The sequence below is a fragment of the Cucurbita moschata genome, unplaced genomic scaffold (genome assembly GCF_002738365.1).
Source record: "Cucurbita moschata cultivar Rifu unplaced genomic scaffold, Cmos_1.0 Cmo_Scf00021, whole genome shotgun sequence".
Classification (NCBI taxonomy): Eukaryota; Viridiplantae; Streptophyta; class Magnoliopsida; order Cucurbitales; family Cucurbitaceae; genus Cucurbita; species Cucurbita moschata.
Window position 1 is genome coordinate 348,195 of NW_019268537.1, and position 20,710 is coordinate 368,904.

The 20,710-nt window shown below is 37.2% G+C and overlaps 2 protein-coding genes and 1 long non-coding RNA gene across 3 annotated transcripts; 2 read left to right on the forward strand and 1 right to left on the reverse strand.

The window, feature by feature from the left end:
* Positions 1-356: 356 nt before the first annotated feature.
* On the reverse strand, positions 357-3,138 carry LOC111458206 (cucumisin-like). The gene is made up of 7 exons (XM_023100717.1): positions 2,897-3,138; positions 2,154-2,664; positions 1,959-2,062; positions 1,624-1,842; positions 1,429-1,540; positions 1,116-1,354; positions 357-1,080 (listed from the first exon to the last, which is right to left on the reverse strand). Exons 1-7 carry the CDS (start codon positions 3,136-3,138, stop codon positions 546-548), a joined length of 1,962 nt encoding a protein of 653 aa, XP_022956485.1. The 3' UTR covers positions 357-545.
* On the forward strand, positions 1,483-2,076 carry LOC111458207. The gene is made up of 3 exons (XR_002713068.1): positions 1,483-1,591; positions 1,689-1,914; positions 1,987-2,076. It is a non-coding gene; the product is annotated as an uncharacterized LOC111458207 (long non-coding RNA).
* Positions 3,139-7,234: 4,096 nt separating the features above from the next.
* LOC111458774 (cucumisin-like) lies at positions 7,235-17,967 on the forward strand. Its single transcript, XM_023101580.1, has 11 exons — positions 7,235-7,450; positions 7,565-7,659; positions 7,732-7,975; positions 8,201-8,259; positions 13,258-13,712; positions 13,949-14,043; positions 14,129-14,347; positions 14,433-14,544; positions 14,631-14,769; positions 17,122-17,193; positions 17,263-17,967. The coding sequence occupies exons 1-11, from the start codon at positions 7,248-7,250 to the stop codon at positions 17,796-17,798; spliced, it is 2,229 nt and encodes a 742-aa protein (XP_022957348.1). The 5' UTR covers positions 7,235-7,247; the 3' UTR covers positions 17,799-17,967.
* The last annotated feature ends 2,743 nt before the right edge of the window (positions 17,968-20,710 follow it).

A 20,710-nucleotide genomic window follows, 5' to 3' on the forward strand; every position in this document is an offset into this window, starting at 1 on the left:
TTTTCCTCTCGATCTATTGCTGAAACTCGTCCGAGAAACATCCACGCAAACAAGCCTCGACTAGTCTCGTCTTTAGAGTCAGTCACATTCGTTTAAAAGCGTCATAGTTGAATACAAATAATTAAGCCCAATATTGATAAATGGAAAGCTAAATACAAATAATTAAGCCCAATATTGATAAATGGAAAGCTAAAATTCAAACAAAACACATGATTTATGCATTTTCTATTCTCAAATATCGAGATTGGAAACTATAATTGAGAATCACTTTTATTAATTTCTCCTTTTTATAAAGTAAATAAAGTAATAAAAACCAAAAGAAAATAAAATAACAATAAAGGACAACTTTAATACAATTGGTATAAAAGTTTTCAAATTTCTACGCCCACTATGGAGGCCTCTTTTGCGAAAGCAGCTATGCAGGCCTATTTGCAAGTTCATTGAAAACATAATGAACATTTTTTATTGATAGAATCATCAAAGCACCTAAAGCAGAAGGAAATTAAGGGGCTTTCCCAACAATAGTAAATAAGCACATGAAGGTCTCATGATGGAATGGCAAATGCAACAATGGGGCTCCTCACCTGATGCACTCCATCCTCCCAGCTTAAGCTACCAGAAAGAATATTCCCACCAGTATTTGCTTTAACCCTCACAGTGAACGACATCTTTTGTCCAAGAGAACGGAAAGAAAGAGTAGCAGGACGTACTGTAACTTCCAGCCCAGGCGGAGCTCGAATAACTGCTTTATATGTCGACACTGGCACCCCCACGTTTGTGACAGTCCTGTGGTAGACACGAGTATTCAGTTTTTGGGACTTCATTAATAGACCAAAAGACGGATAATTTAGATCTGATGCAGCTGTTTTTGCAACATTTGAACAGTTGCTTTCGTCTCCGGTAACAAGACGAAGATTTTGAGTACTATATCCTTGCCCACATAAGAACTTTATGTAATCAATCTCCTCTGCATCATACACTAAGCCGGGGTTTATGGCATTCACTGGGTTTATGTGACCTGCTCCATATGCAAACTCAGCATCCGTGTTTAACTTTGGAGCCATGGGAAAAGCTGTAACAGATTAAGGATTAAGGTTAGGCTAAACTAGTGGTACTAAACAATTAAGCTCAAACTATTACCTGTTGTCATAAGTGCAGACTTAATAGCAGCTGGAGACCAAGTTGGGTGGAATGATTTGACATAGGCAGCGGCTCCTGTCGCATGTGGGCAAGCCATGGATGTGCCAGAGATTATGTTAAATGGAGATACTCGGTTATCCCCTTCTAAGCCTCCAATTGTTGTACCTTCAGACCAAGATGCTACTATATCCACTCCTGGTGCTGCCAAATCAGGCTACAAGATAAAATTCAGTGAGGACTTGGCTTCATCAAGTGATTAGGAAAGTAAGTAAGATGAATTAATAATACCTTGAGAATGTCTAGTGTAATTAGGTTAGGACCCCTTGATGAGAAGGAAACAACAGATGGAGCTGACAGATCCTCAATTGTGGTACTCTTTTCTATGGTGGCTTCCGGATTGCTATCAAAGTAAAAACATGAATGTTTTGGATTCTAAACGTCCAAATATTAGGTAAGCATTGAGGTATGTGCCATTATTTTTACCTGGTTGATCTCAGGTACTGGAAAACATTGTTTCCAGCGTTCAAGTCTAACACGGAAGCGGGCAGGGGAAAAAGAAAGGCGGCATCTTGGAGACCACCATCTTGCATTATTGTACCAACCGCACCACTACTCAGAGCTGCTTCCCCATCGCCAATCTCATCGCAAAGAACAATCTTTCCCTCAACTTGGTTCACGTCCAAAGACCCTGGGAAGCAGAACCTGCATTTTTACATCCAAATTCAATTCCTCTAAACCCAATATTTGTTCTTCAACTTGGGAAAAACAGAGTACGTTTAAATTTATCATAAAATCAGCAAGCTTTTAGCTTCAATTACCTTGATAATGATCCATTGAAACCGGCAGTTGTATTAGGAGCATCACCAGCATATATAAGTGGAATCAGCTTATCTCCAAGTTGGAAGGTGTTCACAGAGATCCCCTGACAAATAGATGGCGCGCGAAATAATGAAGGGCTCGAACGTTGCAGAACAGAACACGTTCATGAAAGGATAAAGCAATTCAGGGCTCACCTGAGAAGATTCTCCATTACCCAATTTCACATTCGTCACAAACTTCCTATCGATGGTACTAGCAGCCACCGATAGCGACCATGGAGAAACATTCGTGATACTGCCAAGGCTAGGGCCAGAGTTCCCACCGGAATTCGAAGTCAGAATCCCATTCTTCATCGCGTGAAAAGCCCCAATTGCAATTGAATCATTGAAGTAATCCTTGGCAATAAAGCCTCCGACGGAAAGAGAGATGATATCCACGCCATCGGCGATTGCATTGTCGAAAGCCGCGAGGATATCGGCGTCGAAGCAACCATCGGACCAGCAGATCTTGTAGACGGCAATGCGGGCAGAGGGAGTGCCACCCCGAGCGGTGCCGAGACCAAGGCCGAAGAGGCTGGCGCCGGAGACCAAATTGCCTCCGGCAGTGGATGAGGTGTGGGTTCCATGGCCTTCTGTATCCCTCGGAGAAAGAATATCGCCTTCGCCGAGAGGTTCGGTCCGGAAGAATCGAGCTCCGATTATTTTACTTCAAAAAATTTCAATCACATCTTTAGGGTTTAGGGAAAAACAGTTGACACTCGTTTAATCTATGGATTTAAAAACATTGAATAATAATAGATTATACTATTTTTCTTCCTAGAAAAAATGTAGAATTATTTAAATTCAAATAAAAAAAAACTAAATTATAATGGAATTACTTATTTAATCTATAGCTAAAATTAAAGAAACCCTTAAATGAAGGGGAAAAATAGCGTTACTTGTTGCAGGTGAAGTTAGAAGCGGGTTGGCATTCCCCTTTCCATTTTGGCGGCGGTGGACCAAACCCTTCATCGGAAAAGCTTTCAGATTCCGGCCAAATTCCAGTATCCAACATTCCGATGACCAAATCGCTCTCCAAGCTCGATCTTCGAGCTTGTTGGAAGAAACCCATAAAATCCCATGATCTTGTTGTATGAAGCTGTTTCTTTTCGCTGGGAAACACGGAAACAACTTCATCCATCTCTGAAAACCAAAATCCCATCAAAATTCAGAAAACCCTAAACAAATAGAACTGTTTCTTTTTGTGTTTAGAGAAGAACCCACTGGCGAATTTTCGAGCCTCCTCCTGGTTGAGCCAGGCTGCAAAGCCGCTGAAGCTCCGGTGGTAGCTATACACCAGAGATTTTGATGCATCACTGAGATCATAGTTAGTTTGAAAAGTTAAACCCTAGAAGATTCAAAGTTGTTTCTATTTAATTACAAAAATATGGCAAATTCTTTAGGTTCAAGAATGGTTAGAGAAATAAATCCAAATGTGTATTAAATCCAAGTATAAATCAACCAATAACAAACTACGCTCTCACGATCTTACAATTGTTAAATTAAAATAAAAGTACTAGATTAATAAAAATATTTTTAAAATTTATACTTTTATCTCAAAAATACATCTAAGAAATTTTTAATAATATTTCTAAACATTTCAAAAATATCTTTCCACTTCTAAAAAAAAATTCAAAAATGTTTTAATCTTGGATGGAAACAATGTTTCAAAAATATTTTTTTGTAGTTTTGAAATGTTTTGTTAGTATAAGTATTTAAAAAAAAAAAATCAGAAGTATCTTTAAACTTTTAAAAAAAACTTTAAAAATGCTTAATTTTTTCTTAAAAGTTCAAAAATATCATATTTCAAAAACTATCAAGAACATTCTAAAATAACATTAAAACGTTAGTAAATAAACTATGATGTGTCGGTAGACAATTTTCGTTTATATATTGACGGTTAAATTTTTTTAAAAAATATTTTTTTATAACAGTAACATGTGTTAATGTTATTTTTTAACCCTGGAATTACTATGAAAGTATTTTTGAACTTTTTAAAAAAGATTGAAGGGTATTTTTGAAGCACTATTCAAAAGAAAGTTTAAGAATATTATTGAAATATTTGAAAAAGTTTCTGAGTTATTATTTTTAATTGAACCAATTAAAAAAAAAACATAACCTATCGGTAAGAACTTGTTGAAGCATGTTGGTGTGTCGTTGAGACACAGCTGAGAAACCTCCTTCAGATGGTTTGCCCATGTACACAATATACACCTGCATGCTCATTCAAACGCAAACTTCATTAACCTCTCCGCAATATAATCTTTCTAATCAAACCTCTTACATTTTAAAAAGGTAGATATTAATTACCCATACTATATGTATATAGATAATGTTCCTTAGGGTTATGGAGTTGATGATACACACATCAGAAAACTTAAAATAAAATCAAAATGAAATTGGGAAATGAAAATTTGAGAATGAAATGCCTTTCTATCATCAGCTGCTTGGGAGGTGAGAAGCAAAGTGGCGGCAAAAGCCATTAGCAAAAGCCTGCCATTGAAAGAGAATCCATGCAATTGTTCCATTGTTTAAAAGCTTAGAGCCCTAATCTGAGATGATATTACATGTTGAGGGTTTTGGTTTTATATATATACATACAAACAAACTAATTGATTACTTGGGGTTTCTCAAACTCATCAAATTACAGCCACTTTGGGCAGCCGGCAGAACAACAATGTAATTTGGTCAACTCCAACGCCAAACATGTATATTATACATGGAAGTTGTCAAAATAAGACCTTGAAGTATCAGAACAGTGTCTTTGTTTTATGTGCAACCAAGCGCTTTAACATTGTTTTCTCCCATCATTACTTATCTCTTTATGCTAATCCAAAAATATATACCTTTTCTTTTCTTTTCTTTTCTTTTCTTGATAAGTTGAGTATATTTTAATTAGTATATGCGTTCAAAGCAAGTGTATCACATGCTTGAAGTCATGCATTTTGGGGTTATTAAACGAATTAAGGGGTAAGTGAGTTTTTATAGATGAGAATTTGAAAATTAGTTGAAAAATGGTGGCATCTATTGATGGTGTAGATTGTGAATGATGCAGCCTTAACCCAAAATCTCTCCGGCAGCAAGGCATTTGAAAGTAGGCACCAACCTCAGTCCATATTGGTTTGGTTTAACCTCTTTGCTACACTATTTTGTTAGAGCGTGTATGCTTTTTAGGCTCGAGATTCCCCTTGACTGTTGCTCAGAGACCATCTTTCTTTTACTGCACTCTTTATTAAGATCTCTTTGTACTCTTTATTAATACCAATAAAGACGAGATTACACGACACTAGGTACAAACTACTTTGTACTCTTTATTAATACCAATAAAAACGAGATTACACGACACTAGGTACGAACTACTACACTCTATTGTAGAATGGGAGGGTATTTATAGTAGAGGTTAAACAATTTATTCCTAAAATACTTTTGAGTATCTTTGTTTCTAAAATACCTGAATTATTTTTCTAAAATATATAGACAATTGACTCGTACAATTATTGAGCTAGATCTAATTACACTAGTGATGATTTTTAACACTTCGATATTAGTACCATCGAACTAGGCACAAGCCAGTTAGGGTAGTGTGATCGATAGTTTAAATGGATTACTTTGCATAGCAGATTTGTCTTGAGAGAGAGCGTAGGATTACGCGGGTAACCGTAGTAGCTAACAAGCATAGAGGATCGCTCCTCCAACCTCGGATGACTAGATGGTCTTGTAGTTAGGGTTCGCCAACTAACCTATATTACACCATACGAGTACTCGTATGCTATCATCCCCCGCCATTGACTATTAAATTTCATATCAAATTAAAAATAAAAAATTTAAGCAATCGATAAAATATTAGGGTTTAAGATTTGTACTTGGTTAAGAAAAAAAAGATTTGTAGAAGAAAATGATGAATCATCCCTCCAATTAAAATAAACGACAAATGAAGATTTTTTAGTTTAACGACAAATGAACGTTAAGGTGAAGATAATATTAGGAAACATGGTGAAAAAGAACTACATAACAATGAATTGCTATACAAAAGACACACGACAATTCAACTAAAAGACAATGGCTCGTCATAAAAAAGCAGGCAAAAATAGTGAGGAAATATAGTGAACATTAATTCTTGTCTTCCTTCTCAACATCTAATTATCGGCTTCAATTCGCTCCTTTTTGTATTTTAACCTCCCAAAGCTTCAATCCAACCTAAGAGGACACTACAATAATTGTGATAACAGAAGAAAACGGTTCAACCAAGGAATAATTCTTTAAAATAATATTTTCTTTTTTTTTTTGTATTTTTTAAAAGTGTAGAAACTTTTTCTCGATAGACACGTCTTAAAACCGTGAGAATGACTACAATATGTAACAGAATACAACGGATAATATCTGGTGGTGGTAGGCTTCGACTGTTACATTCGATCTCCTTCCTCGACTTTCAATCTCATTCGTTCCTTGATTTCATTTTCTCTTTGTATGATATCGAAGCTGTGACCCAATGCTTTGTTTCGGCCGTTGCCGTGGCAAGAACGGCTGGTCGGGTTTGAGTTTTGTGTAGAATATGCATTTGGGAGTCTCAATATTTGCAGAGGCGTATTTTGTTGTTGCACATGGTCGATTTGTAGTGATAGTGGTAACCCTTCAAGTTTAGTTTAGTAATGGTGGCCACATAGCAGCAAATTGTATTCGTTAAACAACAATCAAAATAAAATAGAAATCAAATATTTTTAGATAATATTAGGAAACCTAGTGAAAAATAACTAAATAACAATGAATTATCTTAAAGAACACACACAACAATCAACTACAAAACAATGGATTGCCATACAAAAGCAGGCGCAAATAGTGAGAATGCGTAGTTTACATCAATTCTTTATCGGCTTCCATTACCTCCTTTTTGTTTACGGTTTCGGATTTAAATTTAGAAAAAAATTATTCTTAAATAAAAGGGTTAAAACTGAATTAATTATTTTACAACTATTTTTTTTAGAAGAATTGGTAGATTATCTAAAAATCTAATAAATTTTATATAAAAAAAATTAAAATATTTAAGAAAAAATCTGAGCCTAAAATTGCAACTTTTGAAAAAACTAGAGGAGTTTAAGAAAAATGAATACTTTTCTTTTAATATTAGTTTTTTAAGCTTATAATCGAATGTGAGATATGATGGAAGTTTGGAAGTATGTGGTAAGTTGTTCCTATAAAATGCACATATTATTCTTCCTTTCTCAAATCACATATCCTAAGATAATCTAAGTGATGATAAGAAAAGGCAGTGATATGAGTTCTCCTCTGATCCTTAATCTCCTCTTCCTTGCCTTGTTCTGCAGTGTGCTGGCATCCACCTCCCATTCCCACGATGATGATAGGGAGATATATATCGTGTACATGGGGAGCAAGCTACAGGACCCTTCTTCCGCTCATTTGCATCACCGAGCAATGTTGGAACAAGTGGTTGGCAGGTTTATTTATATATACACACCCTTCATCAACAATTATTTGAACAAATTATTTGAACAATTATTTGAACAATTATTTGAACAATTATTTGAACAATTATTTGTATGTTGTTTCAGCACTTTTGATCCACAATCTGTGTTATACACCTACAATAGAAGTTTCAACGGATTCGTGGTGACACTCACTGAAGAAGAAGCTCAAGAGATTGCTAGTAAGTATATCTTTTATTTTTATTTAATGAGTTATTTTTGAAATTGAGTATAAAATTTGAAATGTTTTTCAGGCAAGGAGGGTGTGGTCTCTGTGTTCCTCAATCAAAACAACCATCTCCACACGACAAGATCGTGGGATTTTATGGGGTTTCCACAAAATGTTGATCGCGTACCACAACTGGAAAGCAACATAGTTGTTGGAGTTTTGGACTCCGGAATCTGGCCAGAGTCTCCCAGTTTCAACGATGATGGTTTTGGTTCTCCACCATCCAAGTGGAGGGGCAGATGCCAAGTCTCCAATTTCAGCTGCAATAGGTAAACCATTTTAAATGAAAGTCCCACGTCGACTAATTTAGGAAATGATCATCAATTTATAACCCAAAACAAACAAAACTACGAGAGAACTCCGAATTAACAAACCACCACAGCTTCTATGATTCAAATTAACTTACTTTGGCATTACTTCTTAAAACCTACCCTCCTTTCCTTTGTCCCTTGCTAATTACTAATTAAACATGCAAATCCTTGGAACTTTGTTAGAAAACTTATCGGAGGTCGAGCCTATCACATCGGCAGACCCATTGCCCCAGGCGATGTTGGTAGTGTTGAACACAACTCACTGTGGGAAACACTCGCTCTCTTTATTAAGACCAATCGAGAAGAGAATACAAGACACTCTGTAGAATACTTCTGCTTTTTATTGTTTTTAGATTTCTTGGATGAATAACCTAGGTAGGGTGGGGGTATTTATACTAAGAGTAAACAATCTATATTTAACCAATCTAAATCTAGACCTAACCGATTTGAATCTAGACCTAACAAATTGAATCTTTCTCCTAAAATATCTACATCTCTTTCTCCTAAAATCTCTACTAAAATAAATATACTGGGCTCGTACAATTAGGCTTGACTCTATTGGGCTAGTACAATTATTGGGCTTGACTCTATTGGGCTAGTGATGATATTTCAACACTCCCCCTCAGCACTAGTCCTCATTCGCTGCATCATGTTGAGCTGACAGCGAAAGCTCTCATGTTTGCTAGTATTCAACCCTTTTGTAAACAAGTCTGCCACTTGGTCATCTGTCTTGATCTGCTGCATCTCAATTTCTTCCTTTAGGACCTTCTCTCTAATGAAATGGTAGTGCACCTCCACATGCTTTGTTCTAGCATGAAACACTGGATTTTCTGCAAGGCGAATCGCAGATTGGTTGTCGCAAAGAAGTGATATTGGATAGTCAATTTTCTGGTGCAAATCTTCCATCAAGAGTTTTAGCCATGTACTTTCCTGGGCTGCTCCAGCCGCTGCTCTATACTCTGCTTCTGTAGTTGATAATGATACTGTTGGTTGTCTCTTGCTACACCAAGAAATTGTTCCCGAACCAAACTTGAACACATACCCAGTGGTTGACCTCCGAGTATCGTGGTCTCCTGCATAGTCAGCATCACAGTATCCAACTAGCTTGCAGTCTTTGCTTCTTTTGTACAAAAGACCATAGTCGATTGTACCTTTGATATATCTCAAGATCCGTCGAGCTGCATCCAGATGAGGCTTCTTTGGACTTTGCATGTATCGACTCATAACCCCAACTGCATACGAGATATCAGGTCGAGTTAAAGTTAGGTAGATAAGACTACCTACTAGTTGTCGGTACGTTGTTTCATCGTTCAACTCTTTGCCTTCATGTGCACAAATCTTGGCATTTATCTCCATCGGTGTTGAAACTTGCTTGCACTCTAACATGTTGAACTTCTGAAGCATGTCTCTGGTATACTTTTGTTGGCAGAGAAACAGTCCTTCATCTGTGCGATCAACTTCTAGGCCTAAGAAGTGTTTAAGCTCTCCTAGCTCTTTCATCTGAAAGCGTATTGATAAATTTTCTCTTGTTTGATAAATTTCTCTTTCATCGTCCCCGGTGATAATCAAATCGTCCACGTAGACCAACACAATTGTCAAATTTCCTTCTCTTTCTTTGATGAATAGGCTTGAGTCTGCATGCGCAACTGAATAACCACTTTGGGTAAGAAATTCAGCAATCTTACCATACCAAGCTCTCGGTGCTTGTTTCAGTCCATAAAGAGCTTTTCTAAGCTTGCATACATAATTAGGATTAGCTGCACTCTCAAATCCCTTTGGTTGGTTCATATAAATCTCCCTGTCTAGCTCTCCGTGCAAGAAGGCATTCTTCACATCCATTTGCCACAGTTTCCAATCTTTACTTGCTGCGAGTGCTAGCAGAACTCGTACGGTAGTAATCTTTGCCACTGGACTGAATGTTTCATCATAATCTAGTCCATATTGTTGAGAAAATCCTCGAGCCACGAGTCGAGCCTTGTATCTCTCGATTGATCCATCCGGTCGACGCTTTATTTTATAGACCCACTTGCAAGAGACGGGTTTGATATCTCCTAGTCTTGGCACTAGTTCCCAAGTTTGATTATGCTCCAAGACTATAATTTCTTCCTCCATCGCTTTCTGCCAAACCGAGTTTTGTGATGCTTCTTCATATGTCTCTGGTTCGTAAACTCTATCTTCTACAATAGCTGCATTTGCATACTTAGGATTTGGCCTTCGGATTCTATTTGATCGCCTAAGTTGTTGATGTGTTGTTTCATTTTTATCAGATTCGCTTGATTGAGTCACCTCCTGCTTGTCAATATCAATGTCGCTTGGATTTTCAGATGCATCGACATTTGATTGAATTTGTGTAGTTTGCTCCCCCAGCTTCTGTTGTAGAATTTCTTCAATGTTTGAATCTGATAAGACTTTCTTCTCCGAGGACCACCATGTAGATGCTTCATCAAAAACTACATCTCTTGATGTATAGTATTTTCCACTTGTTGGATCACAGCACCTCCATCCTTTTCTTTGATTGTCGTATCCAACAAATACACACTTGACTGCTTTCTTGTCAAACTTGCTACGTAGATGGTCAGGCACAAATACATAGCAAACACAGCCAAATACTCGGAAGTAACTAATTGTAGGTTTCATATCCCATAGTATCTCAAATGGTGAGACGAACCCTAGCTTTGGTTGAGGAAGCTTGTTGATCACATGGGCAGCAGTTCGCATAGCTTCAGCCCAAAATCTTCCTGGAACGTTCTTTGCGTGTAACATGCTTCGACAGGTTTCTGCAAGGTGTCGATTCTTTCTTTCTGCTACACCATTTTGTTGTGGCGTGTTGGCACATGTAAATTGACGTCGTATCCCACACTCGTGTAAATATTGATCGAACTCATCTGACGTGTATTCTCCGCCATTGTCTGAACGTAGACAACGAATCTTCGCTCCTACTTCTCCTTCGACCATCATCTTGAATTCTTGAAACTTTGAGAACGTGTCAGACTTTTCTTTCATAAAGAAAATCCACACATATCTTGAGTAGTCGTCAATAAATGTCACCATATACCGCATTCCGCTGATCGATGCTTGTTTGACTGGGCCGAACAAATCAGAGTGAACTAACTCTAATGGTTTCTTTGCTTTGAAACTTGACTCTTTGTATGGTAATTGATGAGCTTTACCATACTGACATCCAGCGCAGACAACGTCTGTTTTGACTTCCAGTTGTGGTAGACCTTTGAGCATAGATTTCTCCATAATCAGCTTCAACTTATGGTAGCTAATATGTCCCAATCTTGCATGCCATAGATCTGTCGTCTCATTCTTTCGGGTCTTGTCAACATAGGCAGACTCTGCAGATAGAACGTAGACAGACTCCACTCTTCGTCCTTCTATCGTCGGCTTTCCTATTATCTTAACATCTTGATAAACTTTTACATCTTCTGGCCCAAACAAGACATAGCTTCCTGATGTTGTTAGTTGTGACACTGACAACAAGTTCTTCTTTATACCCGGTACATGATAAACATTATGTAGCGACACTGTATCAGACTTATTGCCAGGCATGATTGTCGTATTGCCGATTTGAGCAATTGATAACTGTGTGTTATTTGCTGTACGTACCATACGACTTCCTTTGTACTCTTTCTTGTCTTGCAATTTTCTCTGATCGCCAGTCATGTGATTTGAACATCCTGAATCAACGATCCAGTCATTCTCATAGTTGATATGGTCTTCCATTGTCGCCATGAGTGCTAGCTCGTCTTCTTCTATGGGACATAGTACCTCTGCATCCCATTCATCTTCTATCTTCTTTTTGGATATTGCCACATTGTTTTCAATGGACTTTTTCCTGGACCAACAATCTCTAGACATATGGCCCTTTTTCCCGCAGTTATAGCAAATACCACCAAATCTCGTTCTTTGAAAACTCTTGTTGTCGTTCTTCTGAGCTCTCTCAGGTTGTGCAATCCCTTGGTGGCTTCTTCTTTTGTCACCATTGTATCCACGTCTGGTAGACGGCCTATTATTGCTCTGACTTTCACTCGTGTAGAGTGCTTCTTCACCCTTCAATGTGAAGCCTCCCATTTGTTTAGCCATGGCTTCTTGGCTGGCTAACAAATTTTCGAACTCTACCAGTGATGGTTGAGTGGGCCATCCTTGTACAGCAGCAATGAAGCTTCGATATTCTGGTCGCAATCCGTGGATTATAATCCTCTTCATTCGAGATTCTACAATGGCGGACTTTGGGTCTAGTTCAGTAATCTCCCGACAGATCGATTTGACCTTGTGGAAGTACTGAGCAATCGTCATATCACGTTGTGAAATTGACAACAACTCATTCTCCAGAAGTTGTAGCCTCGTATCATTCTTCTTTGAGAACAACATCACGAATGTGTCCCATGCTTCTTTCGGTGTCTTGTCATCCCAAATATGTTCTAACATCTCTTCTCCGATGGTGGTCTTCAAGGCAAACATTGCTTTGCCTGCTTTGATTCTCCATTTGCGCAAGGCGTCGTTAGAATCCTCCTCTGGCGGCGTAGTTTCACACCCGCCAACGATCTCCCAAAGATCCTGTCCTTGTAAATAGGACATCATGCATGTTGCCCACGTGTTGTAGTTGTTGTTGTTGAGTTTCTTAATTCCTCCAACGATTTGGAAATCACTCATCGTGTTGGCCATACCTCAGTAATACCAAACAAGTTCTTTTGACACAAGACTTGCAGAGTCACAGACTTCTCACGACACAAAAGAAACTCACTCACCACTAATCTCAAGAAATCGTTTCTGATGTGGAAGATCAGGCAGAGCTGCAACCACAGAGCATACTAAGGATTCCAAGAGATCAGATAACCTACACTAACCTCGCTCTGATACCAAATGTTGAACACAACTCACTGTGGGAAACACTCGCTCTCTTTATTAAGACCAATCGAGAAGAGAATACAAGACACTCTGTAGAATACTTCTGCTTTTTATTGTTTTTAGATTTCTTGGATGAATAACCTAGGTAGGGTGGGGGTATTTATACTAAGAGTAAACAATCTATATTTAACCAATCTAAATCTAGACCTAACCGATTTGAATCTAGACCTAACAAATTGAATCTTTCTCCTAAAATATCTACATCTCTTTCTCCTAAAATCTCTACTAAAATAAATATACTGGGCTCGTACAATTAGGCTTGACTCTATTGGGCTAGTACAATTATTGGGCTTGACTCTATTGGGCTAGTGATGATATTTCAACAGGTAGTCCAAGAGATACCGACGGCCATGGCACGCACACTGCATCCACGGTGGCTGGTGGTCTCGTGAGCCAGGCAAGTCTGTATGGTCTCGGCCTCGGCACAGCAAGAGGAGGGGTTCCCTCTGCGCGGATTGCTGCCTACAAAGTATGTTGGGAAGATGGGTGCTGGGACGCCGACATTCTTGCCGCATTCGACGATGCAATTGCTGATGGGGTCGATATCGTATCTCTTTCGGTTGGGTCGAATAAACCCCGGCCTTATTTCAACGATCCCATAGCTATTGGATCTTTCCATGCAATAAAAAATGGAATATTAACCTCCAATTCGGCTGGAAATGAAGGTCCCAAGGACTTCACCACCACAAGCTTGTCTCCATGGCTTCTTTCTGTCGCTGCAAGCGGCATGGATAGAAAATTTGTCACCCGAGTACAGCTTGGCAATGGAAATATCTATCAGGTAACATTATTTTTCTCCTCTCAAAAAATTTCAGCTTTGATTTTGAAATTATCCCAAAGAGTTATTTTTTCCATTACCCAAAATTTCTTTTTAGATATAATTGATAGCAAGCTTGGTTTTTTTTTTTTTTTTTTTTTTAATACCTAGTTTAATTGGATAAGATATTAAAGTTTCCAACTTTAATCTGATGCATGTATATAGTATGATTATGATATAATATTTTGATGAAAGTGCAGGGAATTTCAATCAACACATTTAATATGAATTTACAACATCCCTTAGTTTATGCCGGTGATATACCCAACCTAGGTTTCAATGGCTCCACCTCTAGGTAATTTAATTAATGTGTCAGTTTAATTTTTGTTTAGTATTTTTGAAAAAGTAAACTTATGTAAACCTGTTTTACTTTATTGTAGATACTGTGAACAAAATTCAGTGAATCCGATTTTGGCGGCAGGGAAGATCCTTCTTTGTGATTCTGTAATTCCTCCTTCTACATTCTTTTCTTTCGGTGCCATAGTTGGCATCCTAATGCAAGCCTATACGAGGGATAATGCAAGGTCCTATCCCGCACCTGCCGCCGTCCTCGATCCAAATGATGGCATTGCCGTTTATCGTTACATTCGCTCCACAATGTATGTTTCACTTTTTTCAATTAAAATTACCCTTCCAATTCCGTCATGGAACCATTATTCAGTAATTTAAAATTTTGATCAACAGCATTCCCACTGCAACCATCTTCAAGAGTGTCGCTGGACAAGATTCATCTGCTCCTGTTGTAGTTTCCTTCTCCTCTCGTGGACCCAATGCTCTAACCAACGACATTCTCAAGGTTAAGTTTTATTCAACCCAAATTATAAAGTTAAAAAAAAAAAAAGTTCAATTATTCATTAGTTTCATGAATATGCACAAATGCAGCCAGATTTGAGTGGTCCAGGGGTTGAAATTCTAGCAGCATGGCCTCCAGTTGCGCCAATAGCTGGAGTTAAAGACTCTAGGAGTTCGCTTTATAACATAATCTCAGGGACCTCAATGTCTTGTCCACATCTCACTGGAGTTGTGTTAAGGATATTTAGTAATAAATTATAGTTTATCATATATATTATATTTGATATTTTATTATAAGGCAAATATCTAACATTTGCCTTATTACTATAGGTATCTTTCCATTTATTGTTATTTCCATTTATTACTATTTCCATATCCTTGTAATTTATTTGATTATAAATAAGATAACTTTCACACCATTTAGGTGTGGTGGATTCAGCAAACATTCACATGGTATCAGAGCCATTTTGGTTTAGCAACCCGGATTCTTTCTTTTCAATGGCTTTTGAAATCTTCTACTGTTCTTCTCCACCACCACTGTTGGCTTTGACGCCGTAGGGGCAGTCGTCATGGCTGCCACATGCAGAGCCGATTGATTATTCTTCGGCTCCACCCTTTTGACCTCCAAATCATCCTTCGCCATATTCTGTACATACAACCTCACCTTTTCCAAACATAGCCTCTTTCATTTTCTTCCCAATTTTCCCTTCATCCTTCATCCTTCATCCTTCACAAAAACCCTAATCTTAGGATCTTCATCAGCATTCCTCTTCGAAAATATACAGAATCTCAATAAGCCCATCGACCTTCTGCAGAGATTTACCTTTGGAATCTGGGCGCCGCACTGGCATCTTCACCAACCAAGTTGCCGCCGCCCTTCTCGCCAAAATTGGCTCCTTCGCCCCAATGTGGCGACTCTTCCAGCTGCCCTTCTCGCCAAAATTGGTTCCTTCGCCCAATGTGGCGACTCTTTCGGCTTCAACATTGTCTTTGTCCCTTGCTCTAGGTTTCCCCTTCTACTTCTTGGGGTTAGACATATTCTCACCAGAGCCAAGGCAGCATCGTCGCTAAGCGACAATCCCTCTTCATGGGTTAGACATATTCTCGCCGAAGCCAAGGCAGCATCGCCGCTGAGCGCGATCCCTCTGCAATTTTCGATGGCCAAGAAAGTGTTTCTCTACGCCTCCTCTGAACCAGGTTGTTGACATCTTCACGAAAAGTGTTTCTCAACCTCTTTGAATTTTTCAGATTCAAGCTTCACGTTCGTTTAAATCCGACGCTCAGCTTGCGGTGGGGTGTTAAGGATATTTAGTAATAAATTATACTTTCCCGTATATATTATATTTGATATTTTATTATAAGGCAAATATCTAATATTTGCCTTATTACTATAGATATCTTTCCATTTATTGTTATTTCCATTTATTACTATTTCCATATCCTTGTAATTTATTTGATTATAAATAAGATAACTTTCACACCATTTAGGTGTGGTGGATTAATCAAACATTCACATGGTATCAGAGCCATTTTGGTTTAGCAACCCGGATTCTTTCTTTTCAATGGCTTTTGAAATCTTCTACTGTTCTTCTCCACCACCACTGTTGGCTTTGACGCCGCAGGGGCAGTCGTCATGGCTGCCACATGCAGGGCCGATTGATTATTCTTCGGCTCCACCCTTTTGACCTCCAAATCATCCTTCGCCATATTCTGTACATACAACCTCACCTTTTCCAAACATAGCCTCTTTCATTTTCTTCCCAATTTTCCCTTCATCCTTCATCCTTCATCCTTCACAAAAACCCTAATCTTAGGATCTTCATCAGCATTCCTCTTCGAAAATATACAGAATCTCAATAAGCCCATCGACCTTCTGCAGAGATTTACCTTTGGAATCTGGGCGCCGCACTGGCATCTTCACCAACCAAGTTGCCGCCGCCCTTCTCGCCAAAATTGGCTCCTTCGCCCCAATGTGGCGACTCTTCCAGCTGCCCTTCTCGCCAAAATTGGTTCCTTCGCCCAATGTGGCGACTCTTTCGACTTCAACATTGTCTTTGTCCCTTGCTCTAGGTTTCCCCTTCTACTTCTTGGGGTTAGACATATTCTCACCAGAGCCAAGGCAGCATCGTCGCTAAGCGACAATCCCTCTTCATGGGTTAGACATATTCTCGCCGAAGCCAAGGCAGCATCGCCGCTGAGCGCGATCCCTCTGCAATTTTCGATGGCCAAGAAAGTGTTTCTCTACGCCTCCTCTGAACCAGGTTGTTGACATCTTCACGAAAAGTGTTTCTCAACCTCTTTGAATTTTTCAGATTCAAGCTTCACGTTCGTTTAAATCTGACGCTCAGCTTGCGGTGGGGTGTTAAGGATATTTAGTAATAAATTATACTTTCCCGTATATATTATATTTGATATTTTATTATAAGGCAAATATCTAACATTTGCCTTATTACTATAGGTATCTTTCCATTTATTGTTATTTCCATTTATTACTATTTCCATATCCTTGTAATTTATTTGATTATAAATAAGATAACTTTCACACCATTTAGGTGTGGTGGATTCAGCAAACATTCACAAGTTGCAGTCTACGTCAAAACATTCAATCCAACCTTGTCTCCTGCTGCTATAAAATCAGCACTCATGACAACCGGTAATTATTAGTAACTGCTCTGTTTTTCTAAATTTTGTGTGCTTTTCACTCACTCCTCTGTTTCTACAGCTTCGCCCATGAGTGCTAGGCAACATTCACAGGCGGAGTTCGCGTATGGCGCAGGGCATGTCAACCCACTAAAGGCTATAAATCCTGGGTTGGTGTACGATGCGAATGAAAGCGACTACGTGAGCTTCTTGTGTGGTCAAGGTTACGACACGGCCATGGTTCGACGTATCACTGGCGATAATAGTGCTTGCACTTCTGGAAACATTGGAAGAGTATGGGATCTAAACTATCCTTCTTTTGCTGTTTCGATAAGCGGTACGCGAACCGTGAATCAGTACTTCACAAGAACTCTCACAAACGTTGCGCGGGGAGGATCCACATATAGAGCTAAGATCTCTGCCCCACAAGGACTTTCCATCACCGTGAATCCTACTGCTCTATCATTCAATGGAATTGGAGATAGGAAATCCTTCAGGCTCACAGTTCGAGGAACAGTGAGTCAGTCCATATCCTCTGCTTCTTTGGAGTGGAGTGATGGTGTTCACTCCGTGAGAAGCCCGATCACTGTGGTTGCTCTCACTAAAAGTATAGCTTAATTAGTTTGTGGGTGTGAAATAAAAGGTGAATAATAAAGAAATAATGAAAGTTGCGAGGGAAGTAGTATTCTCTCCTCCTCCTCCTTCGCTCTTCTGTTAAGATGGTGAAGGCCTATGAAATAAGTTAATGGTGTGTTCTATCCTGCATATTAATAAATGCTATTTTATTGCTTTTCACCAGTTTTGCCACCTTCTCTCACATAAAGTGATAATCAAAGTAAGATGTGGTTGATGGATGTTATTTTCGGCTGTGCTAGCTTGATATTCTCGGTTGTGTTAGAATTGAGGATGGACTATTCTCATCTATGTTTTAACTGTTTGATGGATGCTATTTTCTTTTTGAAATTGTTTGCTTATATGTTTGCACGATATTGTATGTTTTAGCTCTAACGGTTTGACTGTGTATTCTCTTAGTACAATTTGCATGTACACAAATAAGTAATCACACAAAATCAAATGTAGCACACACATGCTCCTAACACAACTCTTATGAACTCAGTTGAGTAGTTATTCAAAGATTTAGATGAGACAGTTGCAGTTGTGTTGTTGAATGGAGCTGGAGATAGGAAATCCTTCAATTCGACAGTTGGTGGAACCGTGAGTCATTTCTTAGCCTCTGCTTGTTTGGTGTGGAGTGATGGTGTACATTTCCGTTGACGTCTAGTTAAGGTGGTGATGGGCCTATGAAGTAAGGTAATAATCGTGGGTTCTATCCCAAATATGAATAAATTAGTAGCTCAGCCGTCCCATCTTCAAACCCGTCGATAATATGGAGATACTGTGAAGAGTCCATTATATTTATAAAAAAAAAATTATATATTTGTTCAAATTATTGAAAAAAAGTAACTTCACAAAATGTTGGCAAATTTGTAATATAAAATGTTAATAGAAAATTTTGAAGGAAGTAAACCATAAATAAAATTTTGAACTAAAAAAACAAATGAGAGTTAAGTTGGACATAATATTACGAAAAGCTATGAAAATGAAGTGCAAAACAATAAATAGGCGTGGAAAAGGCACACCACAATAATTTTGGTCGTGTCAACATTAAAATATCGGTCCGCTACGATATGCTTTGTCATTGAATCTCCTACAAATTAAATCTAAACAAAAAAGGATACATAATAATTGTGACAAAATAAGGATACACCACAATAATTTTTTCTTTTTTACTTTTTCCTACCTCTTTAGTTTGTGTATACATAAATGAGTGTTTGATAGTTGAAAGGAGTTTTTTTTTCTTTTTTTTTCTCAAGTTTATATTTTTACTAATTTAGCTGAATTGGAAAGTATTGGTAAAATTATTTTTAGTTTTTAGTTTTTAGTTTCTTAAAGAAAAAGTTTAAAATTATTTGAAAAAGAAGAAGAGGATGTCTCAAAATTCTATGGACAAAACATCAATTATTGATTGGCTCGGTACGACTACGAGTCCAAAACTTGGATGCCAACCAGGCTCGTTTGTCGTATGGTGTCACGTGTCAGGTTTTTAATTTTTATAATTTATATTCTTATATATAATACTATTTATTTTTAATGAAAATTAATAAAAAAATTACAAATTTAAAATTATAACAGAAAAAATATGTTTCAAAGCTAATAGTTTTTTTTTATAATTAATTGATTGTTAAAGTTATTTGTTCCAAAACTTTTATTGTTTTAGTGATGAAAGTATTTTTAATGAACGTTAATTATTGACTAAAAGATTAAAACTTCGAATTTTATAGTTAAACTAAAAAAATTAACTTAAACTAAAAAAATTAACTTTGAATTTTATAATTAAACTAAAAAAATTAATTATTAAGACGTGAGTGATGATGAGAAAAATTTTAAAATTAGTAAAGAAAAAAAAAAGAAATGTTGAGACAAAATTGTTTGGATGAAAATGGACATAAAAATGGCAACAACGCCCCCAACAATCTCCCCTCTCATTTCATTAAAAAAAAAAAATTATTGATATGAATATTAACTTTCAATTATTTTAAAATTTTCTTAATTATCATATTCTTATTATTACTCATATTTAGATGTCGTCTCTTTGGGTGATTTATGTATACCTTATTTATTTAGATATCACTAATAAAAGTAATGATATTACATGAGATACACAATAAATTTCACAAAGCATGATTAATTAAATTAAGAAATAATAATAATAATAATAATATACATTTTAAATTGAAATTTGTAGCTCACATGCTCTTACTTTATTTAATTGGTCTAGGCGCCACATATTCTTATAAATCAATAATTTAGGTAGGATCGAAATGTCACATCAACATCAAAATTACAATATTACGTGGGATTTCTTTTTTTATTAATTTAAATTACAATATTACGTGGGATTTCTTTTTTGGTCATCTTTTTAATTTATTCTTTTTTTAAATATTTATAACTATTTTTGTTATCTTTTTATGCCTGTGTTGGGGGAAGACAAAACAGGATTAAAAAGGTATATTATTGTTATTATTATTTGATTCAATTTGTTTTTAAATTATATTTGTCTGTGGATGTTTGCTTATTTAATTGACGGTTTTTTCAGTGACACTTCGTTTCAATTTTTTTTTTCCTTACCGTTAATCATGGATCAATGGTATGATATTGTTTTTAAACTATATTTGTCCGGACAATTTTTTTAATGATTTGCTTTGGGTTTCCTTAAAAGATCTCATATAAATAGAGATAGTATTCATTGATTATAAATTCAGATTATTTCTTAAATTAACGCGACACTTTCATCCAACAGTCTTGTGAAGTATAGAGCAGTTTGAAGGAGGAATTATGTTTTGAACTTTTAATCTAACCATTTATTAAATTTTACTTGAAAATTAAGAAAAAGTTGGGAAGTAAGTATCAAGTTGTTGCTATATAATGCAGATATGAGTGTTCCTCTCTGAAATCATATCCCAATGATA